The sequence below is a fragment of the Sebastes umbrosus genome, chromosome 18 (genome assembly GCF_015220745.1).
Source record: "Sebastes umbrosus isolate fSebUmb1 chromosome 18, fSebUmb1.pri, whole genome shotgun sequence".
In the NCBI taxonomy this organism is placed as follows: domain Eukaryota; kingdom Metazoa; phylum Chordata; class Actinopteri; order Perciformes; family Sebastidae; genus Sebastes; species Sebastes umbrosus.
In genome coordinates this window covers 3,039,803-3,065,568 of record NC_051286.1, presented here as the reverse complement: position 1 = coordinate 3,065,568, position 25,766 = coordinate 3,039,803, and the positions used below count along the sequence as shown (strand labels likewise).

Below are 25,766 nucleotides of genomic sequence, written 5' to 3'. Positions count from 1 at the left end.
TTAAGGGGATGAAAGATTGTAATCTGTAAAGTAACTAAAGCTGTCAGATAAACGTAGTGGAGTAAAAAGTATTTCCCTCTGAGATGTAGTGGAGTAGAAGTAGAAAGTAGCAGAACATGAGTGCTCAAGTAAAGCATCTCAAATCTGTACTTCAGTACAGTACTTGAATGTACTCATTCCACCACAGTAAAACACAAACAGGGACCATTTTACTGCAGAATGAGTACTTTTACTTTAACTACATTTAGCTGGTAATACTTACATACTTTTACTTCAGTGAGGTTTTGAATGCAGGACTTTTTCTTGTAGTGGAGTATTTTCACAGCAGGGCCGGTTTAAGATAAAGGACATATAGGCGGTCGCCTAGGGCGCCACCTTCTGGGGGACGCTGGTAAAAAAATAAAATAAAAATAGTAATAATATCATTTTTAAAAATGCTGGTGGGCGCCCTTCCTAATTTTCTGCATTGAGGTAACAAATTAAGATAGAAAGAAAGAAAGACAGAAAGAAATACACTTTTCATAAAAGTGTAAATTGTAGTGAAACTGACTAAACACTTTTAAGCCAACAATATCAGGGACCAATTGTCTATTTATATTATAATTACGGCTGTCAAGTAATTAAAATATTTAATCACGATTAATCACACATTTTTTTTCAGTTCAAAATGAACCTTAAAGGGAGATTTGTCAAGTATTTAATACTCTTATCAACATGGGAGTGGACAAATATGCTGCTTTATGCAAATATATGTATATATCTATTATTGTAAATCAATTAACACAAAACAAGGACAGATATTGTCCAGAAACCCTCACAGGTACTGTGGTGTCGTCTGCAAAGTTAAGGAGCTTGACAGATTGGTGTCTGGAGGTGCAGCCGTTGGTGTACAGGGAGAAGAGCAGTGGGGAGAGAACGCAGCCTTGGGGGGCAACGGTACTGATGGTCTGGTTGTCGGAGACTTGCTTCCCCAGCCTTACGTGCTGACTCCTGTCAGTTAGAAAGTCTGTGATCCACCTGCAGGTGGAGTCAGGCACGCTCAGCAGGGAAAGCTTGTCCTATAGCAGAGCTGGGCTGATGGTGTTGAATGCGGAGCTGAAGTCCACAAACAGGATCCTGGCATAGGAGCCAGGGGAGTCCAGGTGCTGGAGAATGTAGAGAAGGGGCTATGTTTACTGCGTCGTCTACAGACCTGTTGGCTCTGTAGGTGAACTGCAGTGGGTCCAGCAGGGTGTTGGTGATTGTCTTTAGGTGGTGAAGCACAAGGCGTTCATAAGTCTTCATTATCACAGAGGTCAGAGCGACGGGTCTGTAATCCTGAAGACCTGTGATCCTTGGCTTCTTGGGGACCGGGATGATGTCGGAGGCTTTGAAGCAGGCTGGCACCCTGCAGGTTTCCAGTGATGAGTTGAAGATCCCTGTAAACACTGGAGACAACTGGTCTGCACAGTGTTTCAGGGTTGCAGGTGAGACAGCGTCTGGGCCGGCTGCCTTGTGGGGGTTTGTGCTTTGAAAAGCGCAAAATGACTTATACCACTTATTAAAACGAGTGCTCATTATATTGTGCTTTACAAGGTGGACATAAAAATAATAAAGGATAGAACTCAATGCCAGATACACGCACATTTCAACATATATTTAAAAAACAAATATAAATAAATCATCACATGATCTGGAAACTGAATTATATTTCATTTTATTTTTTTATTCTCAACTTAATAACAGAGTGATCTGTGAGAGGAGCTGCTGATATACAGCAGTCAGCGAAAAAGGTTAGAAACTAACCAGAAATCTATTTTTGACTTTGCTGCATTATTTGGTTTAACTTCCTGTAAATTCAGTGAAGGCTGCTGCAAACTGTCCGACTTGACCGCAGCTTTACGTCACCGCCCCCCTGCTGCTGCTGCGAGGCCAGTTCATCTCCAACGAGCCTTATATGGAAAACACCTGGCTGTTGCCTGATCAAAGAGCTGATTGGCTCTTAGTTTTGACAGCAAACACCACGTGTTGTAGAAAGTCACAACTTTCTGTGTAATTCTAAGATTTAAAGGGACTGTTTGTAAGAATCAGAAAGTGCTTGTTAACAGCGACACCTGTGGCCGTTAAGTCAACGAAAGTCAGCATCCTGTTTCTCACGCTTGTGCTTGCTCTACAGAGACATGAACGAGCATCGCTCAAAACAGTGAGGCGACACATGTCAGCTAAAAACACAATATCACTCTATATTCAGCTGCTTGGCAGTAATGTTAGCTGACCAGACGAAGGTCTCTCCATGAATCAATGCTGATCCTAGTGTTGGCTTTTCCTGCTTCAGCCTCCCGACCACGGCCGGAGGGAACGGGGGAGACGCCGGAGTTTTGGTTGGAGACGATACAGTTTCTCTCTGCGGAGCCCCGTCACTTCACAAGACACGGGAAACCTCTGTTGGTCTGGAGGAGCTGCAGCAGTTATTTCTGCACAAACGTCCATTGTACATTCACTAGATATTCTCAGAGCTAAACTAACTCTTCTGCAGTGTGTTGTGTGCGCGCATGCACGTGAGAGTGGAGCGAAAGAGTGAGAACGAGCGCGGTGTGTGAGTGAAGGCAGGCAGGCAGAGGAGCAGAGTACAGCAGAGACTCCGGCCCTGGAGACCAAAGGTACGGTCTCCGACCGCAGCCAACACTGTTTAACAGACGGGCTTCACTAGATAGAACTTCGTGGTTTTGGTGCTTCCGTGTAGTTTGTGTTGAAGTCTTGTCTGAACAGCGTAGTCACACGTGAGCGCGCATGAGAGACCAACCCGCAATGATTTATACGTGTAAGACTTTACAAACAGTCCCTTTAACTTTTATTAATGATACTATTAAAGCCAGAGAGAGACGGAGAGTCTGTCCGTCAGCAACAAACACGTTTTACATTATTTATCGTCATTTCCATTCAGTCACATGTGAGGCTGATAATTCCTGAACGTCGGGTTTGATATGAGTTACATCATTTACATTTTCCCTGAAACATTCAGCCTAATAATTTGATCAGAAACGGACGTCGCTTCACGTGACGCTTCAGACGAAACAACTTCTCATTTCTCTTAAAACATGTGACTTCCTGTAAATTCAGTGAAGGCTGCTGCAAACTGCAAACTGCAAACCGCAGCTTTTAGTCACCGCCCTGCTGCTGCCACCTGATCCCATCTACTCTCCAGACGAGCGGAGTTAAAGAGCAGTCGGATTGGCTTTTCCTAAGTCCTCATGAATTCTCCTTCTCATCTTTCTTTGACTTCATGACCGCAGCCGACGAGGAAGAGATGAGCAGCTTCTTCTTCCAGTGTTTCCTCGACACATAAAGATGGAAAGTGTCTGTAAACTGACCTGAAGTGAGTTCAACAGGTGAGAATCCAACCAGAGGAATCTGGAAATGTTTGATCATCAGGATCACTCTGATCACATCCTGCTGTATCACCCTTTAACTGCTTCTCGATGCTGATTGGCTGTTTCAAAATATCTCTTTGAAATATTCTGTAGAATTTCTCTCTGAGTTGAAGCACAATGATTTTAGAGAGATTTACATGTGATGTTGTTTGTGTTTCTGGAGTAGAATCAACAGCAGTTTGATTGTAATCTGAGTGTCTGATCTGGTCTGACAGCTTGGATCAACTTGACTGAGGTTTATTTTTAACTGTTAATACTCAAGAGTACGACGGAGTATCAGGGCCACAATGAGGAAACAAATAAATCTGAGATTACGAGAATAAAGTCAGTATATTACAAGAATAAAGTCATACGTTTACGAGAAAAAAGTCATTATATTATAAAGTAATAATTTAAGTGTTATTTTAGAAGAGAAATAGAGCAGTGTCTGTGTGAAAATGAGGAACGTGGAGCATCTTGTGAAATAATACTTTAGTTTAGGTTTCACAAATAACAAAATGTTCCTCTTTTGGCACATCAGCACCACATTATCATCAGTATGAGGACCTTGAAAAGATTGTGCAAGAAACTGCGTTTATTCTGAAAAAAGAATCACACAGACCTGATGGGGAAACTGACTCTTTTGTGGAGGAGGGAATTACTTTTTTTCTTATAAAGTTATGACTTTATTCTCATTAAATTACGACTTTTTTCACGTAATGTTATGACTTTATTCTTGAAATCTCTGTTTTTTTTTACAGTAAAACATCTCTGCCATGCACTGTAAATGGAACTTCTGGAACAGACAACATTGCTGAGTTATGGCGACAGCATTATAGTTTGTTATTCAACTGTATCAAAAGGAATTTATTTAAGACAGATAATAGTGAGAGTGATTCAAGGTGATTAAGTCCCATGAGGTATACCAAGCTATAAAGATGCTGTCTGTTAATAAAGCAAGTGGCATAGACCGTATTACGGCTGAGCACCTTAAATATGCCAGTCCGAGGATAGCTCCTCTCCTTGCTATGTGTTCTACTGGTTTTATGATCCATGGTGTCTTACCAGACTCCGTGTTGTCTGTCCTGTTAGTTCAGTAATTAAGGACAAGGCTGGTAAAGGAGGCAGTCTAGATAACTACAGGCCCATTGCTTTAGCCAGCATACTGTCAAAAGTCTTAGAAAGAATCCTGCTGGATAGATTAAATTAGTTTATTAACTCCACAGACAACCAGTTTGGATTTAAAGCTAAACACGGCACTGACCTGTGTATAATATGCATTAAAGGAAATATTGTTAACAAATATAGAGGTCAAAATTCATCAGTTCTTATGTGTTTTATTGATGCTTCTAAAGCTTTTGATCGTGTTAATCATAGAAAGTTGTTTATCAAATTGAGTCAAAGAGGGGTGCCCAAATACATTGTGAGAATCCTGGCTTACTGGTATGCTCACCAGACTGTGCCGGTAAAACGGGGCAACAGTGTCTCAGCCCCATTTGGGGTTAGCAATGGAGTCAGACAAGGGGGAATTTTGTCCCCAGAACTTTTTAATTTATATATTGATGATCTCTCCAAGTAGAAACCTCAGTAGATTGACAAGCTAGCTAGCTAACGCCTGCTCTCCTCCCGGCGAGGAGTGAGGCAGAGGGACGTGACCCGGCGCTGTCCGCTGTTCGGCTCATATCCTGTAGCACGGTGGAATTAGCGAGGTAGCTAGCTAACTAGCCAGTCGCTAAATGAGTAAAATTTAACATTTTAATGCTTCATCCTCACACTCTGGTCACAGCGTAGGAAAGCACAGTGCTATCTCCAGATGAGGGACATTTGTTCGGCTCCTTTTCTGTGTTGCATGACAGCGTGGTGAATGCTAAGCTAGCTATGTAGCTAGCCGTCCGCCCAGCGGGCTGGTGGCCAACGGCAGCGCTGTAAAGATAAATTGAGGGCGTATAAATCTTTGGATGCCTATAGTTAACTATCCTTCAGTAAAGTCAGTCAGAAAGAGAGAATCGTACAATATCGGTGAAGCGTTTCAGAGATGGAGAGAAAAGGTTGCTAATAGTTAACCTTCTGCTAACCGCAGCCAACGGCTCACGGCTGCGGTTAGCAGGAGGCTAAATATCAGCAACATTTACTCGCTAGAGCCTCGAATCACAGTTTGTCATCTCAGATGTCTGTGATATCTGGATTCTGGCACCCAACAACACAGCAAGAGGACATTTTAGATGTGTAACTTTAGCCCACTGCTAGTGTTAGCCTCCAGTCTTTCCTTTGTTTTGCCTCCAGCTAACACCGTGACGTCATCATGACGTTGACATAAAAACGGTCTATACTTTCCTGTAAAATGAATGTAATAGACTGGAAATAAGTGAGTCACAACATGTTAGCCATTGTATGATTCTCCTGTTACCTCAGAAAACAGGCCTGTAATTAATCTTCACATGGATATTACACAATCAAGCAGGACTTGCACATTGTCTAATTTATAACTTTCCTTCAAGTGGCTGATTGTCAGTAAATATGTGCAGCGAACAGAAGACGTTTTTCATACTGATTATTCTGTGCTTTTATTAAATGGTTATAAAAACATATGAATTGTTGTGTCTTGGCAGAGAGGAAAGATGGAGACACCTAAAAAGGTCCTCTTGAGAACTTTGGAAGATTTAGGATCCAAAGATTTTGAAAAATTCAAGTGGTACCTGCAGCAACCAGAGTTCCTAGAAGGCTTCCCAGCAATCCCAAAGAGTCGACTGGAGAATGCAGAAAGAGAGCTCACAGTGACTCAGATGTTCCTGACCTACAGTATAAACACTATTAAAGTGACAAAAATCGTTTTAGGGGAGATGAACCAGAATGATCTTGTGGAAAAATTATCAAAAACCATCTCAGAACCTGCAGGTAAGTTATGGTATGAATTTACAAAAAGGATGTAACAAAGATCAAACTTGCATGTTACAAAGACTTCAACAAACACTAGCTTTGTAGCTAGTATCTCCCTCAAGGTTAGACACATGTCTTGTGTTGCACTGTGGGTTACAGAACAAGCTACCAAACAAACATCCACCAGAGAAAAAAAAGATTTGAAAGTGTCTCAGAGAATGAAAAGCAGTGAAACAAAGGCAGACAATCCTGTTTCTGCTGCCTCTTCTGGTTCAAATGTACACACACTGATAACAATATTAATTCCTTCTGTAATTTAGTCATACACCCTCTGGTTTCTTTGGAGACCAGGGAGGTCATGGATGCATGACTTGAATGCAAAACATATCAGTTGTTGTTAAGGATAATAATTAATTTTAGGGGACCTAGTTATCAAATGAGCTGAATAGATGCCATAAATACAGAAATGTGTATAGTTGTTAGAAAACGAGTTCATGACTTACATTCACTGTAATAACCCCTCATTGATTTCATCTTTGTTTTATTCATTCAGGGATTCTTGCTGAGTGCCAGCGAACACTGAAATATAACTTACAAAAGAGGTTCCAGTATGTGTTTGAGAAAATCACAAAAGCAGGAAATTCTAAACTTCTGAATCAGATCTACACAGAGATCTACATCTCAATGGAAGAGACTGGAGAGGTCAACATGGAACATGAAGTCAGAAAGATTGAAACAGCATCCAGGAAACCAGACAGGCCAGAAACAACAATCAGATATGGAGACATCTTTAAAGCCTCACCTGGAAGTGATGAGCCAATCAGAACATTGATGACAAAGGGAGTGGCTGGCATCGGGAAAACAGTCTTAACACAGAAGTTCACTCTGGACTGGGCTGAAGACAAAGCCAACCAGGACATACAGTTCACATTTCCATTCACTTTCAGAGAGCTGAATCTGCTGAAAGAGAAGAAGTACAGCTTGGTGGAACTTGTTCATCACTTCTTTACTGAAACCAAAGCAGCAGAAATCTGCAGGTTTGAAGAGTTCCCGATCGTGTTCATCTTTGACGGTCTGGATGAGTGTCGGCTTCCTCTGGACTTCCACAACAATGAGATCCTGACTGATGTTACAGAGTCCACCTCAGTGGATGTGCTGCTGACAAACCTCATCAGAGGGAAACTGCTGCCCTCTGCTCGACTCTGGATAACCACACGACCCGCAGCAGCCAATCAGATCCCTCGTGAGTGTGTTGACAGGGTGACAGAGGTCAGAGGGTTCACCAACCCACAGAAGGAGGAGTACTTCAAGAAGAGATTCAAAGATGAGGAGCAGACCAGAACAATCATCTCCCACATCAAGACATCACGAAGCCTCCACATCATGTGCCACATCCCGGTCTTCTGCTGGATCACTGCTACAGTTCTGGAGAAGGTGTTGGAGACCGGAAAGGGAGGAGAGCTGCCCAAGACCCTGACTGAGATGTACATCCATTTCCTGGTGGTTCAGTCCAAAAAGAAGAACGTCAAGTATCATGGAAAATGTGAGAGAGATCCACACTGGAGTCCAGAGAACACTAAGATGGTTGAATCTCTGGGGAAACTGGCTTTTGAGCAGCTGCAGAAAGGAAACCTGATCTTCTATGAATCTGACCTGAAAGAGTGTGACATTGATATCAGAGCAGCCTCAGTGTACTCAGGAGTGTTCACAGAGATCTTTGAAGAGGAGAGAGGACTATACGAGAACACGGTGTTCTGCTTCGTCCATCTGAGTGTTCAGGAGTTTCTGGCTGCTCTTCACGTCCATCTGACATTCATCAACTCTGGTGTCAATCTGATGGCAGAAGCAACATGGTGGTCTAAATTTTTTGGAGGGCAACCTAAACTAACACATCTACACCACAGTGCTGTGGACAAGGCCTTACAGAGTCCAAACGGACACCTGGACTTGTTCCTCCGCTTCCTCCTGGGTCTTTCACTAGAGACCAATCAGTATCTCCTACGAGGTCTGCTGATACAGACAGGAAGTAGCTCACAGACCAATCAGGAAACAGTAAAGTACCTCAAGAAGAAGATCACTGAGAATCTGTCACCAGAGAGAAGCATCAACCTGTTCCACTGTCTGAATGAACTGAATGATGGTTCTCTAGTGGAGGAGATCCAACAGTACCTGAGTTCAGGACATCTCTCCACAGATAAACTGTCTCCTGCTCAGTGGTCAGCTCTGGTCTTCATCTTACTGTCATCAGAAAAAGATCTGGACGTGTTCGACCTGAAAAAATACTCTGGTTCAGAGGATGCTCTTCTGAGGCTGCTGCCAGTGGTCAAAGCCTCCAACAAAGCTCTGTAGGTGGATGAATAACTGGAAGAATCAATATCAAATAGGTGTAAAAAGCAAAAGATGTCAAGTAAAACATTTGCTTGTGTTTATTTTTGATTCCTCTTCAGGCTGAGTGGCTGTAACCTCTCAGAGAGAAGCTGTGAAGCTCTGTCTTCAGATCTCAGCTCCCAGTCCTCGAGTCTGAGAGAGCTGGATCTGAGTAACAACAACCTGCAGGATTCAGGAGTGAAGCTGTTGTCTGTTGGACTGGAGAGTCCACACTGTACACTGGAAACTCTCAGGTCAGGATACAGCTGTTTGTCATTAATTTAATTGTTAGTTAAATGATGCTCTACAGTCAGGTTAATGATGTTGTAATATCTATAGTAGTTATCATGTTAATGTGATATTCAACAACATTGTGGTCATGACCTTTTCCTAACTCCAGGCTGTCAGACTGTCGGGTCACAGAGGCAGGATGTGCTTCTCTGGCCTCAGCTCTGGGGTCCAAATCCTCCCATCTGAGAGAGTTGGACCTGTGTAACAACGACCTAAAGGACTCAGGAGTGAAGCTGCTTTCTGTTGGACTGCAGAGTCCAAACTGGAAACTGGAAACTCTCAGGTCAGGATTCAACAATTTAAAGATCAATGGACCCGGTACCGGATCGAAACGGGTTGTACCCTGTTGCGCAGTTATAAAAAAGTTGCGATGGAATATGACATATTTATAGAATATATGCATGCCTCACCGTTTTGAAAAGCTGAGGTCTTCAGCTTTCAGAATCTGCAAACCGTTTGTATGTAGTCCAAACTATATCGTATTATGACGTATTTAAACAATAAAGCCGTACAGAAATAAACTTCGTAAATATAAGAACAAGTTGTGATCAAAAGATCTGCGATAATTTCCTCATAATGCTACAATATCATGCTTGATATCGTTGGAAACTAGAAATTCAGAGCTTTCCAACGGACCTCGTATCACAAACACAGCAGGTGAAACGGAGTCGACAAACTTCACATTTTACCGTCAAACTCTGCTCGCACTGACACAAATCTATCTTCTTGTGAAAATATTTCACCCAGGCATAGGTTATTTTGGCCCAAAACAGCAGATTTTAGTTACTTCCAGTTTGAACACTCAAGTTGGTGCTGGCAGGAAGTCCTGGTCAGCTTCATATAAGCCTTATCGTTGAGGAACTAGTCCTACTTAATTGTGGGTGGTTATTTTAGGCGCTTTTTCTGAGGGATAGGGCTAGGCCTTAACAGGTTAAAATGCTGACCATTTCAATTCTGCTTTAGTTTGAAGTTTTCTGAAGTATCCCATTTCTTCAGGATTTTACTGATGATATGAGGGCAGCTATGACTTTAGAGAAGATTGTCTGTTAATTGTAGGGTTGATAGTTTCATTCATGGTTCTTTCTGGCCACTTGCCAAAATGTTCTGATGCACATTACAGTCGTTTTTTTATTGCTGACTTTGTTCTTCAGTCCTTGAACACCAGGGTCTTCTTTGAGTATTGCAACCAATTGATGGGGAACTTCAAATAGATCATTAAGTGGGTAATCTGTTTGTGTTGATGACTAGTGCTTGGCCATTTTGACAGGTTGTCAGGCTGTCTGATCACAAAGGATGGCTGTGTTTCTGTGGCCTCAGCGCTGAGCTCCAACCCCTCCCATCTGAGAGAGCTGGACCTGAGCTACAATCATCCAGGAGACTCAGGAGTGAAGCTGCTGTCTGCTAGAGTGGAGGATCCACGCTGGATACTGGAGACTCTCAAGTACAACAAAAGATAACACACTGCTTCTCTGTTAAGCTGAGCATACACTTAGACATTTTGTTGTATAATTCCTACTGCTACTGTACGAGTAGATTGTTTGCGATGTAAAGCCAAAGCTTTATGTGCTCACTGTATGGTTCGATCGTCAGCCACGACCTGAGTGCTCACACTGTACTGTCCCGTCGGCCCCTGAGGGCCGTTCTGGCTGTTGACCGTAGTCAATAAAGATTTGTTTGAAAGCTCCGAGGCAGGTAAAGTTTGTTTGCTAGCAGAGGTCTGTACGGGTCACGATGCTAACAAGGCAGAAACATGCTGCTTTGATCATCTGTGCCGTCCTGTCTGCTGAAACATCTAAAAAATAAAAGTGCCAGCATATATGGACTCGCAGGTAGCTGTGAAGTATGGCTTGTCCAGAGAGAATTGGAGGTAAGCTATGTTTCACTATATCTATTGTACATTGTTATCTTGATAGCTTCGCTCTGATTACTGTAAGAAAAGCAGAAAAAAGGCGCTGACGTTGGGGAATCAGCTCTTGGCTCTGCTTTGTGTGAGAGCCTGTGGACGGCCGACCAAAATTTCTGACATTTCAGAAATTCATCCGACTGTCCGACAGCCAGTCAGGAGAAGTTAATCGGTCCTCGGTCCCCCCTGTACACTGCTCGGCAAACGACACCTGATGAGGCTGAAATACGGTCCAACTCTAAAATGAGTCGCGCGGCTCAAAATTTGGGCCAGAAACAGGCTAAAATCGTACAGTGTATGCCCAGCTTTAGACTGACAAACTGTGTCATGTTAGATGGAAAATCACTTGAGCGAAATGTTCCTGGTTTTATATCAAATAGAACATGCAGCCTGTTCTTATTCCCAGGGTGTGTTTAATTTACAAGTACATGTTAACTGCGAGTGAAAAGTGATGCCAAGGGGTCTGACAAAGCATCAGTATGTGTCGAGTTGGGATGAGAATGTGTTGGACTATTTCAATACAGTCTCACGACAGTTCGTCAAATAGTCACGAAATTTAATCTATTTGATTCATTATAGAAAAATTTCCCATAACTCCGGAAGTGGTGTAACTTATGTACGGAAGTTACATGACAAAAACTACTCCGTTAGCTTGTACAAAGACTTAAATTTCTCTTTTTTTCGTGACGCTTCAATACGAAATATGTTCAACAACGTATTTTTCGTGCGTTTTCTTACTAATGTCCAGCAACAAGTGACGCAAGTGTCAATTTCCACTCCAGTCTTTTCAAAATAAAACTACTTAGTTAGGTTTAGGAAAAGATCACGGTTTGGGTTAAAATATCTCTGGAAGTGCTGTAACTTAAGTACAAGTTTTGAAGTTACGTGACAAATAAATCAACGTTGACTTCTGGTTTCACACGGGACATGATGAACAGCGGTCTACTGGTGAAAGTCTGGTGTTTTTTGACCCACCCATCCATCCTGACCTCTTACCTACGCGGCATTCGCCGCTCTTTATGCTTCCTGGTTCACAATTACGTGGATTACATACGAATTGATTTCATTCTGACCATCGCGAAAAAAAATTTAAATCCGTGTCTATGTACACGAATCAATACATTAAATTTCATGAGTATTTCACGAGCTGCTGTGTGACTGGGCTGGATGTGCAGGTCTGACTGTGTTTGTTCTTCCAGGGTGGACCATGATGGACAGCAGTGGTTAAAACCTGGTCTGAGGAAGTGTAAGTCAGTCATTTTCGTTTTGTGATATTTCTTCATTTAAACCCTACAGACAATAGTCAATAATAATAATAACAATAATAATAATAGGGCTGTCAAAGTTAACACAATAATAACGCCTTAAGGGAAATTTGTTTTAACGCCACTAATTTCTTAAAAGCTAGAGTGAAGATACTGGTATCATATGAAACTAATAAAGCTGATGAATCCATTGGTACCAGCCATGTCATACTAGCTTGTAGTGAAGGAGGTCAAATAACACTCCAAACTTACACTAAATTTTGACGAGGAAAAACTGTCATGGCCATTTTCAAAGGGGTCCCTTGACCTCTGACCTCCAGATGTGGATGTAAATGGGTTCTATGGGTACCCACGAGTCTCCCCTTTACAGACATGACCACTTTATGATAATCACATGCAGTTTGGGGCAAGTCATAGTCAAGTCAGCACACTGACACACTGACAGCTATTGTTGCCTGTTGGGCTGCAGTTTGCCATGTTATGATGTGAGCATATTGTTTTATGCTAAATGCAGTACCTGTGAGGGTTTCTGGATCAATATCTGTCATTGTTTTGTGTTGTTAATTGATTTCCAATAATAAATATATACATACATTTGCATAAAGCAGCATATTTGTCCACTCCCATGTTGATAAGAGTATTAAATACTTGACAAATCTCCCTTTAAGGTTCATTTTCAACAGATAAAAAAAGTGTGATTAACCGTGATTAGTCATGATTAACTATTTTGATCTACTGACAGTCCTAAACAATAATAAATTGAATAATTGTATTTGTATTGCACTCGTCAAACTTAAGCACAAAGTGCTTACCAAGTTTTAAAAAGAATGTTTTTACAATCTTCATAGGCTATACAATATTTGGTAACACTTAACTTTACAGGTCTGCAAATTTCATGGTAATTAGGTGATAATTAGCAAGTGACCTATTTAAAATTTCTTTGGAATTACTGCCAAATTACCCCAATATTTACCTCAAAATGTATCAAATTTCACTTTATTATGAACGTTATTTAATAATTATATTCTGCTCTTTCCCAATAGCTGGTAATTTATTTAATACATTTCCAGGAAAAGAATACAAAGTTAATTGATGTGATTTATTTCCATGTCTGCTGATGAATAGATAATAATTAGCAAATAACTTCATTGAAATGTCTTAAAAAACTCCCTGAATCATGACATCAGCTACCAGGTTACATCTGTGTAGACAATAAGTCACAATGGTGAGATTTGTGTCTGATCAGAAGTGTCTTCTATTAGTTTTCCACCTCCGATGAAGAGCAGCGCACAGCCGCTACTCAAGCCTGAAGGCCCTATTTTAACCATTATATGCTATTGTAGCATATAGTTATTAAATAATGTTTATAATAAAATAATTTTCAATAAACTTTTAGGTAAATATTGGGGTAATTTCAAACAGGTTACTTTATTAATTATCACCTAATTACTATGAAATTTGCAGAAATGTAAAATGAAGTGTTACCAAATATTTTTAAAGTGTTTAAATAGCAATCTATAACTTCATAGAAATTATTAGCATATTAATAAATAAACAAAACCCAACAGTTGTATTAGCTGATAAACTGCTGCCTTATTGTCTCTTTTTGTCTTTTAGATTTCATTGAACTCAAACTGGACGGCGACACAACAAAGGGATACCTCTCACTGTCTAACGACAACAACAAGATTGTAAATGGTAAATGGACTTGCATTGATATAGCGCTTTTCTTGTCTTCTGACTACTCAAAGCTCTTTACACTACATGTCAGCATTCACCCATTCACACACACATTCATACACTGATAGCAGAGGCTGCTAAGGCGGCAACTTTGCCCATCTGGATCTAATCTAAATACTCATTCACACACCGATGGCTATGCCTTCGGGAGCAAGATGGTGCCACTGGACAGAAAGATGCTGCCCAGTGATGGTAAGAAATCTGACTACTGGGAACAGCTGCTGTGTAGAGATGGTCTGACAAGTCGCTGTTACTGGGAGGTGGAGTGGAGAGGAAAGGTTCATGTAGCAGTGACTTACAGAGGAGGCCACTACAGAGGAGGTGATTACGGCTGGTATGGAAGGTATTATAATTCCTGGAGTCTGGACTGTTCAGAGCTTCATTTCTATGTTTGGCACAATGATAGAGAAACACACTTCCCCTCCTCTTCCTCCTCTTCCTCCTCTGGTAGAGTAGCAGTGTATCCTGCTGGCACTCTGTCCTTCTACAGAGTCTCCTCTGACACACCTTCAACACCACGTTCACTGAACCTCTTTATCCTGTGTTTGCTGTAGCTCTTCTTTCTGGAGGCACAACATGTTCTTCAGTGTCTCTGTGTTCTCTGTAGGAGCCCTGATGAAAAAGAAGTTTATTCAAGTATGCTAGTAGTATACTTCTGTTATACATAAAATAAGAAAGTATGGTTTCAGTTTACTTTTTATGTACTTATCAGAGATACAGTTAACAAAATTATACTTAAGTATCCTTAGCTTATACCGACAAGTATTGAAAAAAGTCCAAGTATACTTGGCTTATACTGAAAAGTATACAGAAAAGTATACGTACATTTGGCTAAGTAGCGGGGCAGTTAAGCATAACAATTGTGCGTTTTGTGATAAAAGCAACAAATTTGTCACAGACGTTGGTTTATATGTTATGAAAAGATATAGATATCGGGGCGCTGCAAATTTGGCCCCTGAGGGCCGTGGCAGACAATTTTCTTGTGTCGGTTGTCATTCTGTCACGAAGTCAAGGGGGTGAAGTTTAACCCTGAAGTGACCATGATCCTTTTATTTGGTTTTCAAATTTTTCTTTAAAAATTACCCTTAAAAACATCTGATCTAATCAGCTTGAGCACTCCTTGGAAATCATCAAGACTCATAAGATCAGTTTTTTGCAACATTTTGCTCCAAATTTGTTTTAATGCCACTAATTTCTTTAACGCAGGAGGTTGTAGCGGGCTCACTTTTAAAGCTAGCATGTATGATTTGATTTGAGCATATTAATATAATTGTATTTACGTATATTGCACTTGGTAAGCACAAAGTGCTTTAAACTTTAAAAACAAAATGTTTATAGTCTTCATAGGCTACACAATATTTGATAACACTTCATTTTACAGGTCCGCTAAATTCATGGAAATTATGTGATAATTAGCAAGTGACCTATTTAAAATTTCTTTGGAATTACTGCCAAATTACCCCAATATTTACCTCAAAGTTTATCAAAAAATTGCTTTATTATAAACATTATTTAATAATTATTTTCCCAATAGCTGGTAATTTATTTAATACATTTCCAAGAAAAGAATACAAAGTTAATTGATGTGCTGTATTTCCATGTCTGCTTATAAATAGATAATAATTAGCAAATAACTTAATTGAAATGTCTTAAAAACTCCCTGAATCATGACATCAGCTACCAGGTTACATCTGTGTAGACAATAAGTCACAATGGTGAGATTTGTGTCTGATCAGAAGTGTCTTCTATTAGTTTTCCACCTCTGATGAAGAGCAGCCGCTTCTCAAGCCTAAAGGCCCTATTTTAACCATCATATGCTAGTTTAGAATATATTATTAAATAATGTTTATCATAAAGTCATTTTAGATAAACTTTGAGGTAAATATTGGGGTAATTTCAAACAGGTTACTTTATTAATTATCACCTAATTAGCTTGAAATTTGCGGACCTGTAAAATGAAGTGTTACCAATATTTTTAAAGTGTTTAAATAACTATCTATAACTTCATAGAAATTATTAACATATTAATAAATAAACAAAACCCAACAGTTGTATTAGCTGATAAACTGCTGCCTTATTGTGTCTTTTTGTCTTTCAGGTTTCTCTGACAGCGACACAAAGAGATACCTCGAACTGTCTGACGACAACAAGACAGTGACAGTGGACAGAAAGATAATTCCCAGTTATTTGAAGGAATATGGCTACTGGGCTCAGATGCTGTGTAGAGACGGTCTGACTGGTCGCTGTTACTGGGAGGTGGAGTGGAGAGGAAAGGTTAATGTAGCAGTGACTTACAGAGGAGGCCACTTCAGAGAAGATGATTACGACTTGTATGGAAGGAATGATGAGTCCTGGAGTCTGGAATGTTCAGAGCCTCATTACTCTGTTTGGCACGATGATATAGAAACAGACATCCCCTCTTCTTCCTCCTCTGGTAGAGTAGCAGTGTATGTGGACTATCCTGCTGGCACTCTGTCCTTCTACAGAGTCTCCTATGACACACGGATCCACCTCCACACCTTCAACACCACGTTCACTGAACCTCTTTATCCTGCGTTTACAGTAGGTGTTCTTTCTCGAGGCACAACACGTTCTTCAGTGTCTCTGTGTTCTCTGTAGGAGCCCTGATGAAAAATAAGTTTATTCAAGAGTGCTAGTAGTATACTTCTGTTAAGACTGGCCCACACTAAAAGATTTTTCAAATCTTAAAAGATTTTGAAAATGTGAGAGAACCCACACATAACGACATGTTCTGTTAAATTTAACAGTTTTGTTCCTGTAGTGTGTGGAGAGCAACGATTTGACCAAAACAGCCACCACACACTAACAGATTCATACGATAACGTTTCCTGTCCGTGACAGAGTTAGCATGCAGCTTCAGCCGTGATGTCTAGCTCTGCTTCTCCTGCAATGTGTGAAACCCAAAGTGTTTCCATACTTTACTGGATGTGTAGTATTTACCACTTTGGATTTAACATGTGAGGGTGCAGGTCATTTCCACGTGGACGCTCCGCTGTTTTCTACTTTGTCGTTTTGGCTCATTGTGTTCTTCATGTGCACTATCACACACAAACAACTTAAATTGATAATATTACTATATCTGGGTGTTTCTGCAACTTTACAAAAAAATATGAATTTTGTATGTAATACATGAACAGGTACACAAAGTTACATGTAGTCGTCAGGATTTTAATCTGTAACATGTTTGTTCTTTATGGTTTTCGTCTCTAAATGTCCTTACTGCAGCATTACAATAATGTTAATTTTTATACATTTTGCTTTTTAAAATTTCGATATTTTTAAGACATTTAAATTCATTTTCATCAAGCTTTGTGCATCATTGTAAATATTGAGAAAGAAAAAAAAAATTTAACATGAGCCTACCATTATTTGTACATCTAAAATAAACGTACTGCAAGTTATTTTTAAATGTTACTGATCTGTATTGTGGTGGAGGTGACGTTCCACGTACCTAGAGCCAGTCTGCAATGCCGGGGGTCAGCACGCCGAAGTCCCCGCCTTTGCCTGCCGCTTGGCTCACATTGCACCTGACCCCAATGCCTATCCCTGCAGGTGGTTAAGAGTATTCTTGAACATTGAAATAAAAAAATGGTTCATGGACCTTGTCTGACTCTGGTGACTGTTTTTAAATGGTGTATTTACTGTCTTCTATTTATAACAGACCGTTGCTATGTATAGCAGACCGTTGCTACGTATAACAGACCGTTGCTATGTATAGCAGACCATTGCTACGTATAACAGATCGTTCCTACGGTTGCTATGTTTAACAGACCGTTGCTATGTATAACAGACCGTTGCTATGGGCACAGTTCTGATGTTGGACTTTGGTGGACCGTTTTTGTGTCAAATTATTGATTTCTTAAGTAAGTAGCCGTGTAATAAGCAGGATAATGTATAGATAAGTATTACAGTAAAAGTACAAAAGTATCATCAGCTTCATGTAGTTAAAGTTATTAAAAGCATATTTTAAACAATATTACTAAGATGATTATTAAAAGATGCTCTACTATTACTGAAGTATTACTATCTACTATTACTGTAGTATTACTAACTACTATTACTGTAGTATTACTAACTACTATTACTGTAGTATTACTATCTACTATTACTGCAGTATTACTAACTACTATTACTGTAGTATAACTATCTACTATTACTGTAGTATTACTATCTACTATTACTGTAGTATTACTATCTACTATTACTGTAGTATAACTATCTACTATTACAGTTAATGGCCAGGTGTGTTTGAGCCGTTGGCCCCGCCCCCACACCTCCAGGCAGGTGTCAAAGATGTTCTATGTTTGAGACGATGTAGCACTCCACTGTTGAAAATAAACAACTGTTAGGAGCTGAAACGATAATCAATTAGTTGATCATTAGGAAAACTACAAGCACTGGTGGAGTATACATTTACTCAAATACTGTGCTGTAAAGTATAAGTTCAAGGTACTTGTACTTTACTTAGTAGGCTATTTCCATTTTATGCTACTTTATACTTCTACTCCACTATCTATGATGATCTCATACAATAAGATGCTGTAGATTACACAACAATACTTACGAGATGATACACACTTTTACTTCAGTCAGGTTTTGAATGCAGGACTTTTACTTGTAGTGGAGTATTTTCACAGCGTGGTATTAGTACTTTTACTGCACTAAATGATTTAAATACTTTTTCCACCACTGGTGTTTTACTATTATATATTAAGGGGATGAAAGATTGTAATCTGTAAAGTAACTAAAGCTGTCAGATAAACGTAGTGGAGTAAAAAGTATTTCCCTCTGAGATGTAGTGGAGTAGAAGTAGAAAGTAGCAGAACATGAGTGCTCAAGTAAAGCATCTCAAATCTGTACTTCAGTACAGTACTTGAATGTACTCATTCCACCACAGTAAAACACAAACAGGGACCATTTTACTGCAGAATGAGTACTTTTACTTTAACTACATTTAGCTGGTAATACTTACATACTTTTACTTCAGTGAGGTTTTGAATGCAGGACTTTTTCTTGTAGTGGAGTATTTTCACAGCAGGGCCGGTTTAAGACAAAGGACATATAGGCGGTCGCCTAGGGCGCCACCTTCTGGGGGACGCTGGTAAAAAAATAAAATAAAAATAGTAATAATATCATTTTTAAAAATGCTGGTGGGCGCCCTTCCTAATTTTCTGCATTGAGGTAACAAATTAAGATAGAAAGAAAGAAAGAAAGAAAGACAGAAAGAAATACACTTTTCATAAAAGTGTAAATTGTAGTGAAACTGACTAAACACTTTTAAGCCAACAATATCAGGGACCAATTGTCTATTTATATTATAATTACGGCTGTCAAGTAATTAAAATATTTAATCACGATTAATCACACATTTTTTTTCAGTTCAAAATGTACCTTAAAGAGAGATTTGTCAAGTATTTAATACTCTTATCAACATGGGAGTGGACAAATATGCTGCTTTATGCAAATATATGTATATATCTATTATTGTAAATCAATTAACACAAAACAAGGACAGATATTGTCCAGAAACCCTCACAGGTACTGTGGTGTCGTCTGCAAAGTTAAGGAGCTTGACAGATTGGTGTCTGGAGGTGCAGCCGTTGGTGTACAGGGAGAAGAGCAGTGGGGAGAGAACGCAGCCTTGGGGGGCACCGGTACTGATGGTCTGGTTGTCGGAGACTTGCTTCCCCAGCCTTACGTGCTGACTCCTGTCAGTTAGAAAGTCTGTGATCCACCTGCAGGTGGAGTCAGGCACGCTCAGCAGGGAAAGCTTGTCCTATAGCAGAGCTGGGCTGATGGTGTTGAATGCGGAGCTGAAGTCCACAAACAGGATCCTGGCATAGGAGCCAGGGGAGTCCAGGTGCTGGAGAATGTAGAGAAGGGGCTATGTTTACTGCGTCGTCTACAGACCTGTTGGCTCTGTAGGTGAACTGCAGTGGGTCCAGCAGGGTGTTGGTGATTGTCTTTAGGTGGTGAAGCACAAGGCGTTCATAAGTCTTCATTATCACAGAGGTCAGAGCGACGGGTCTGTAATCCTGAAGACCTGTGATCCTTGGCTTCTTGGGGACCGGGATGATGTCGGAGGCTTTGAAGCAGGCTGGCACCCTGCAGGTTTCCAGTGATGAGTTGAAGATCCCTGTAAACACTGGAGACAACTGGTCTGCACAGTGTTTCAGGGTTGCAGGTGAGACAGCGTCTGGGCCGGCTGCCTTGTGGGGGTTTGTGCTTTGAAAAGCGCAAAATGACTTATACCACTTATTAAAACGAGTGCTCATTATATTGTGCTTTACAAGGTGGACATAAAAATAATAAAGGATAGAACTCAATGCCAGATACACGCACATTTCAACATATATTTAAAAAACAAATATAAATAAATCATCACATGATCTGGAAACTGAATTATATTTCATTTTATTTTTTTATTCTCAACTTAATAACAGAGTGATCTGTGAGAGGAGCTGCTGATATACAGCAGTCAGCGAAAAAGGTTAGAAACTAACCAGAAATCTATTTTTGACTTTGCTGCATTATTTGGTTTAACTTCCTGTAAATTCAGTGAAGGCTGCTGCAAACTGTCCGACTTGACCGCAGCTTTACGTCACCGCCCCCCTGCTGCTGCTGCGAGGCCAGTTCATCTCCAACGAGCCTTATATGGAAAACACCTGGCTGTCGCCTGATCAAAGAGCTGATTGGCTCTTAGTTTTGACAGCAAACACCACGTGTTGTAGAAAGTCACAACTTTCTGTGTAATTCTAAGATTTAAAGGGACTGTTTGTAAGAATCAGAAAGTGCTTGTTAACAGCGACACCTGTGGCCGTTAAGTCAACGAAAGTCAGCATCCTGTTTCTCACGCTTGTGCTTGCTCTACAGAGACATGAACGAGCATCGCTCAAAACAGTGAGGCGACACATGTCAGCTAAAAACACAATATCACTCTATATTCAGCTGCTTGGCAGTAATGTTAGCTGACCAGACGAAGGTCTCTCCATGAATCAATGCTGATCCTAGTGTTGGCTTTTCCTGCTTCAGCCTCCCGACCACGGCCGGAGGGAACGGGGGAGACGCCGGAGTTTTGGTTGGAGACGATACAGTTTCTCTCTGCGGAGCCCCGTCACTTCACAAGACACGGGAAACCTCTGTTGGTCTGGAGGAGCTGCAGCAGTTATTTCTGCACAAACGTCCATTGTACATTCACTAGATATTCTCAGAGCTAAACTAACTCTTCTGCAGTGTGTTGTGTGCGCGCATGCACGTGAGAGTGGAGCGAAAGAGTGAGAACGAGCGCGGTGTGTGAGTGAAGGCAGGCAGGCAGAGGAGCAGAGTACAGCAGAGACTCCGGCCCTGGAGACCAAAGGTACGGTCTCCGACCGCAGCCAACACTGTTTAACAGACGGGCTTCACTAGATAGAACTTCGTGGTTTTGGTGCTTCCGTGTAGTTTGTGTTGAAGTCTTGTCTGAACAGCGTAGTCACACGTGAGCGCGCATGAGAGACCAACCCGCAATGATTTATACGTGTAAGACTTTACAAACAGTCCCTTTAACTTTTATTAATGATACTATTAAAGCCAGAGAGAGACGGAGAGTCTGTCCGTCAGCAACAAACACGTTTTACATTATTTATCGTCATTTCCATTCAGTCACATGTGAGGCTGATAATTCCTGAACGTCGGGTTTGATATGAGTTACATCATTTACATTTTCCCTGAAACATTCAGCCTAATAATTTGATCAGAAACGGACGTCGCTTCACGTGACGCTTCAGACGAAACAACTTCTCATTTCTCTTAAAACATGTGACTTCCTGTAAATTCAGTGAAGGCTGCTGCAAACTGCAAACTGCAAACCGCAGCTTTTAGTCACCGCCCTGCTGCTGCCACCTGATCTCATCTACTCTCCAGACGAGCGGAGTTAAAGAGCAGTCGGATTGGCTTTTCCTAAGTCCTCATGAATTCTCCTTCTCATCTTTCCTTGACTTCATGACCGCAGCCGACGAGGAAGAGATGAGCAGCTTCTTCTTCCAGTGTTTCCTCGACACATAAAGATGGAAAGTGTCTGTAAACTGACCTGAAGTGAGTTCAACAGGTGAGAATCCAACCAGAGGAATCTGGAAATGTTTGATCATCAGGATCACTCTGATCACATCCTGCTGTATCACCCTTTAACTGCTTCTCGATGCTGATTGGCTGTTTCAAAATATCTCTTTGAAATATTCTGTAGAATTTCTCTCTGAGTTGAAGCACAATGATTTTAGAGAGATTTACATGTGATGTTGTTTGTGTTTCTGGAGTAGAATCAACAGCAGTTTGATTGTAATCTGGGTTCACATCAGTGAAACATGCAGGCAGTGTCTGAACTGGTCTGACAGCTTGGATCAACTTGACTGAGGTTTATTTTTAACTGTTAAAACTCAAGAGAACGACGGAGTATCAGGGCCACGATGAGGAAACAAATAAATCTGAGATTACGAGAATAAAGTCATTATATTACAAGAATAAAGTCATACGTTTACGAGAAAAAAGTTGTAATATTATGAGATTAAAATCATAATATTACGAGAAAAAGGTCGTAATATTATAAAGTAATAATTTAAGTGTTATTTTAGAAGAGAAATAGAGCAGCGTCTGTGTGAAAATGAGGAACGTGGAGCATCTTGTGAAATAATACTTTAGTTTAGGTTTCACAAATAACAAAATACTTCCTCTTTTGGCACATCAGCACCACATTATCATCAGTATCAGGACCTGGAAAAGATTGTGCAAGAAACTGCGTTTATTCTGAAGAAAGAACCACACAGACCTGATGGGGAAACAGACTCTTTTGTGGAGGAGGAAATTACTATTTTTCTTATAAAGTTACGACTTTATTCTCATTATATTACGACTTTTTTCTCGTAATATTATGACTTTATTCTTGAACTCTCTGTTTTTTTTTACAGTAAAACATCTCTGCCATGCACTGTAAATGGAACTTCTGGAACAGACAACATTGCTGAGTTATGGCGACAGCATTATAGTTTGTTATTCAACTGTATCAAAAGGGATTTATTTAAAACAGATTTTACTTAGAGTGAGGATTCAAGGTGATTAAGTCACATGAGGTATACCAAGCTATAAAGACGCTGTCTGTTAATAAAGCAGGTGGCATAGACCGTATTACGGCTGAGCACCTTAAATATGCCAGTCCGAGGATAGCTCCTCTCCTTGCTATGTGTTCTACTGGTTTTATGATCCATGGTGTCTTACCAGACTCCATGTTGTCTGTCCTGTTAGTTCAGTAATTAAGGACAAGGCTGGTAAAGGAGGCAGTCTAGATAACTACAGGCCCATTGCTTTAGCCAGCATACTGTCAAAAGTCTTAGAAAGAATCCTGCTGGATAGATTAAATTAGTTTATTAACTCCACAGACAACCAGTTTGGATTTAAAGCTAAACACGGCACTGACCTGTGTATAATATGCATTAAAGGAAATTGTAAACAAGGAGCGTGGAGGAGCTGCTGATATACAGCAGTCAGCGAAAAAGGTTAGAAACTAGCCAGAAATCTATTTTTGACTTTGTTGCATCATTTGGTTTAACTTCCTGTAAATTCAGTGAAGGCTGCTGCAAACTGTCCGACTTGACCGCAGCTTTACGTCACCGCCCCCCTGCTGCTGCTGCGAGGCCAGTTCATCTCCAACGAGCCTTATATGGAAAACACCTGGCTGTCGCCTGATCAAAGAGCTGATTGGCTCTTAGTTTTGACAGCAAACACCACGTGTTGTAGAAAGTCATAACTTTCTGTGTAATTCTAAGATTTAAAGGGACTGTTTGTAAGAATCAGAAATGTCTTGTTAACAGCGACACCTGTGGCCGTTAAGTCAACTAAAGTCAGTGTCGTGTTGCTCGCGCTTGTGCTCGCTCTACATAGACATGAACGAGCATCGCTCAAAACAGTGAGGCGACACACGTCAGCTAAAACCACAATATCACTCTATATTTCAGCTGCTTGGCAGTAATGTTAGCTGACCAGCAGGGTTGACGCCAGAGTGTTAGGGGCGGACGGGCATCAACTTTGACAGGGGGGGGCATTTTTTTTCACTTCATATAGCCTTTATTAAGTGTATCTTTAACATTATCATGTTTCATGAAAGAAATAAACTGACAGAGAGGTGTATACATGCTTCCACTTATGCGCACAGGCCCGCACGCACGCAAAAACAGGTTCTAAACTAACACCGTGTCCTAACTGGATGCGAGCGTCCGACTATCGCGCTGCATCGCGCAGCATCTGACGCTCTCTGTCCACTGAATACGTTAAATCTGCACTTCTGTTCCGTCATGTAAACAAACCGGGAACATATCAGCTGTGAGCTCCAGATCAAACTGGAGCTGAAGACGTAACCACCTCAAAGATGGGTTAGTAGTACTTGTTATCTTCCTACGTTCATACTTTTTTTTTTATCAGAAAACACACATTTTATTTGTGATATTTACTGGAAATAACATACGATATAGCCAAGAGCAAGTAGGTTGTTATCTAGTGATCTTCTCCAGCCAACTGCCACCTTATTATGGTTTCTCTAGTGAAATGAGGAGGTACTGGAGGCTACAGATAACTCCTTAGTAGTGAAATGAGGAGGTACTGGAGGCTACAGATAACTCCTCAGTAGTGAAATGAGGAAGTAGTGGAGGCTACAGATAACTCCTCAGTAGTGAAATGAGGAAGTACTGGAGGCTACAGATAACTCCTCAGTAGTGAAATGAGGAGGTACTGGAGGCTACAGATAACTCCTCAGTAGTGAAATGAGGAAGTACTGGAGGCTACAGATAACTCCTCAGTAGTGAAATGAGGAGGTACTGGAGGCTACAGATAACTCCTCAGTAGTGAAATGAGGAGGTACTGGCGGCTACAGATAACTCCTAAGGCCAGCCCTGCATCTTGCTCGTGCCAGGGTCAAAATGTGCACACAGGCATGTGCCGAGATAAAGTAAACAGGGAGTTAAACAACACATTAATCTAACAGTCTGACTGATTTCTTCATAACTATAATTTAAGTTAATAAAGACTAAATGTGGATGTTTCACTCACCAGTTGTTGTCCCTGCTCAGCCTGCTGTAGTGTAACATTAGTCCATTGTTTTATTCCACAATACTGAACAGAATAATCCAGACAGGTAGAAAAAGTAAGATGTGAGAGGAGCACAGGATGCTTTTTACTCTCTTGGTCCTAATTGTGCTTTAATGCACCAGGTTTGTAGGTCTACTTTCTCTCATTTTTTTCTATTGAGCTAGATTAAAAAATAAATAAATAAATAAACAAACACGCAAACGGAGCGGATCAAAACGAGGCTTCTTACTGAAATATTGTAGTGACGGCTCATTTTTCCCAGAGTTTCCATAGTTGTATCTTTGCGCTGTGTGTTCGTGTTTTATTTGAACCATTAGTGAGGTGGCTGTTATATTTTTTAACAGGTAGCTCGTAATAAAGTTTCACTAGTGAACTTTATTACATATAACTGCGAGCGTCAATGCCTGTGCTGAAAGTGTCAGTAATCAAGTTAATGTTTTAATTTACATCCAGGACAACTGATCCGGTTTTCTCGACTCATTTTATCTAAACTAATCAGCCGTTCCTCTCAATATGAGTGACAGGAAAAAATAGGAACCGTGTATCCGATAGAAGTTCAGACAAAACGTCGCTGTGCAGCACTGTGTTGCTCGCAGCCAGTTAGGACACTCCAATAGAAAACAATGTAATCAAGCCCAAGTACATCCTAGTTGTTTCCTAAATGCAAAGCAATCACTGTTTTGTGCTTTATTTTGAATTGCAGTGTTAAGGCCTTCCATTACCAAACTGAAAGACTTAATTTTACTAATAGCTTAGCTTTTATTTCAGTTTAGTTTTTTGTCAGGAGAAAATTCAGCTGAGGGG

At 40.6% G+C, this 25,766-nt stretch overlaps 1 protein-coding gene and 1 long non-coding RNA gene across 2 annotated transcripts in view; one reads left to right on the top strand and one right to left on the bottom strand.

Moving 5' to 3' along the window:
• LOC119477388 overlaps positions 1-25,766 on the top strand; it is an 85,759-nt gene that overhangs the window by 23,145 nt on the left and 36,848 nt on the right. Inside the window, exons 3-7 of the mRNA XM_037751465.1 lie at positions 5,999-6,284; positions 6,820-8,611; positions 8,714-8,887; positions 9,034-9,207; positions 10,192-10,365. Of these exons, the coding sequence (XP_037607393.1) occupies positions 5,999-6,284; positions 6,820-8,611; positions 8,714-8,887; positions 9,034-9,207; positions 10,192-10,365 (2,600 nt within the window). The remainder of the gene's footprint in view (positions 1-5,998; positions 6,285-6,819; positions 8,612-8,713; positions 8,888-9,033; positions 9,208-10,191; positions 10,366-25,766) is intronic.
• LOC119476569 lies at positions 10,668-24,451 on the bottom strand. The gene is made up of 3 exons (XR_005204042.1): positions 24,343-24,451; positions 12,189-12,190; positions 10,668-10,680 (listed from the first exon to the last, which is right to left on the bottom strand). It is a non-coding gene; the product is annotated as an uncharacterized LOC119476569 (long non-coding RNA).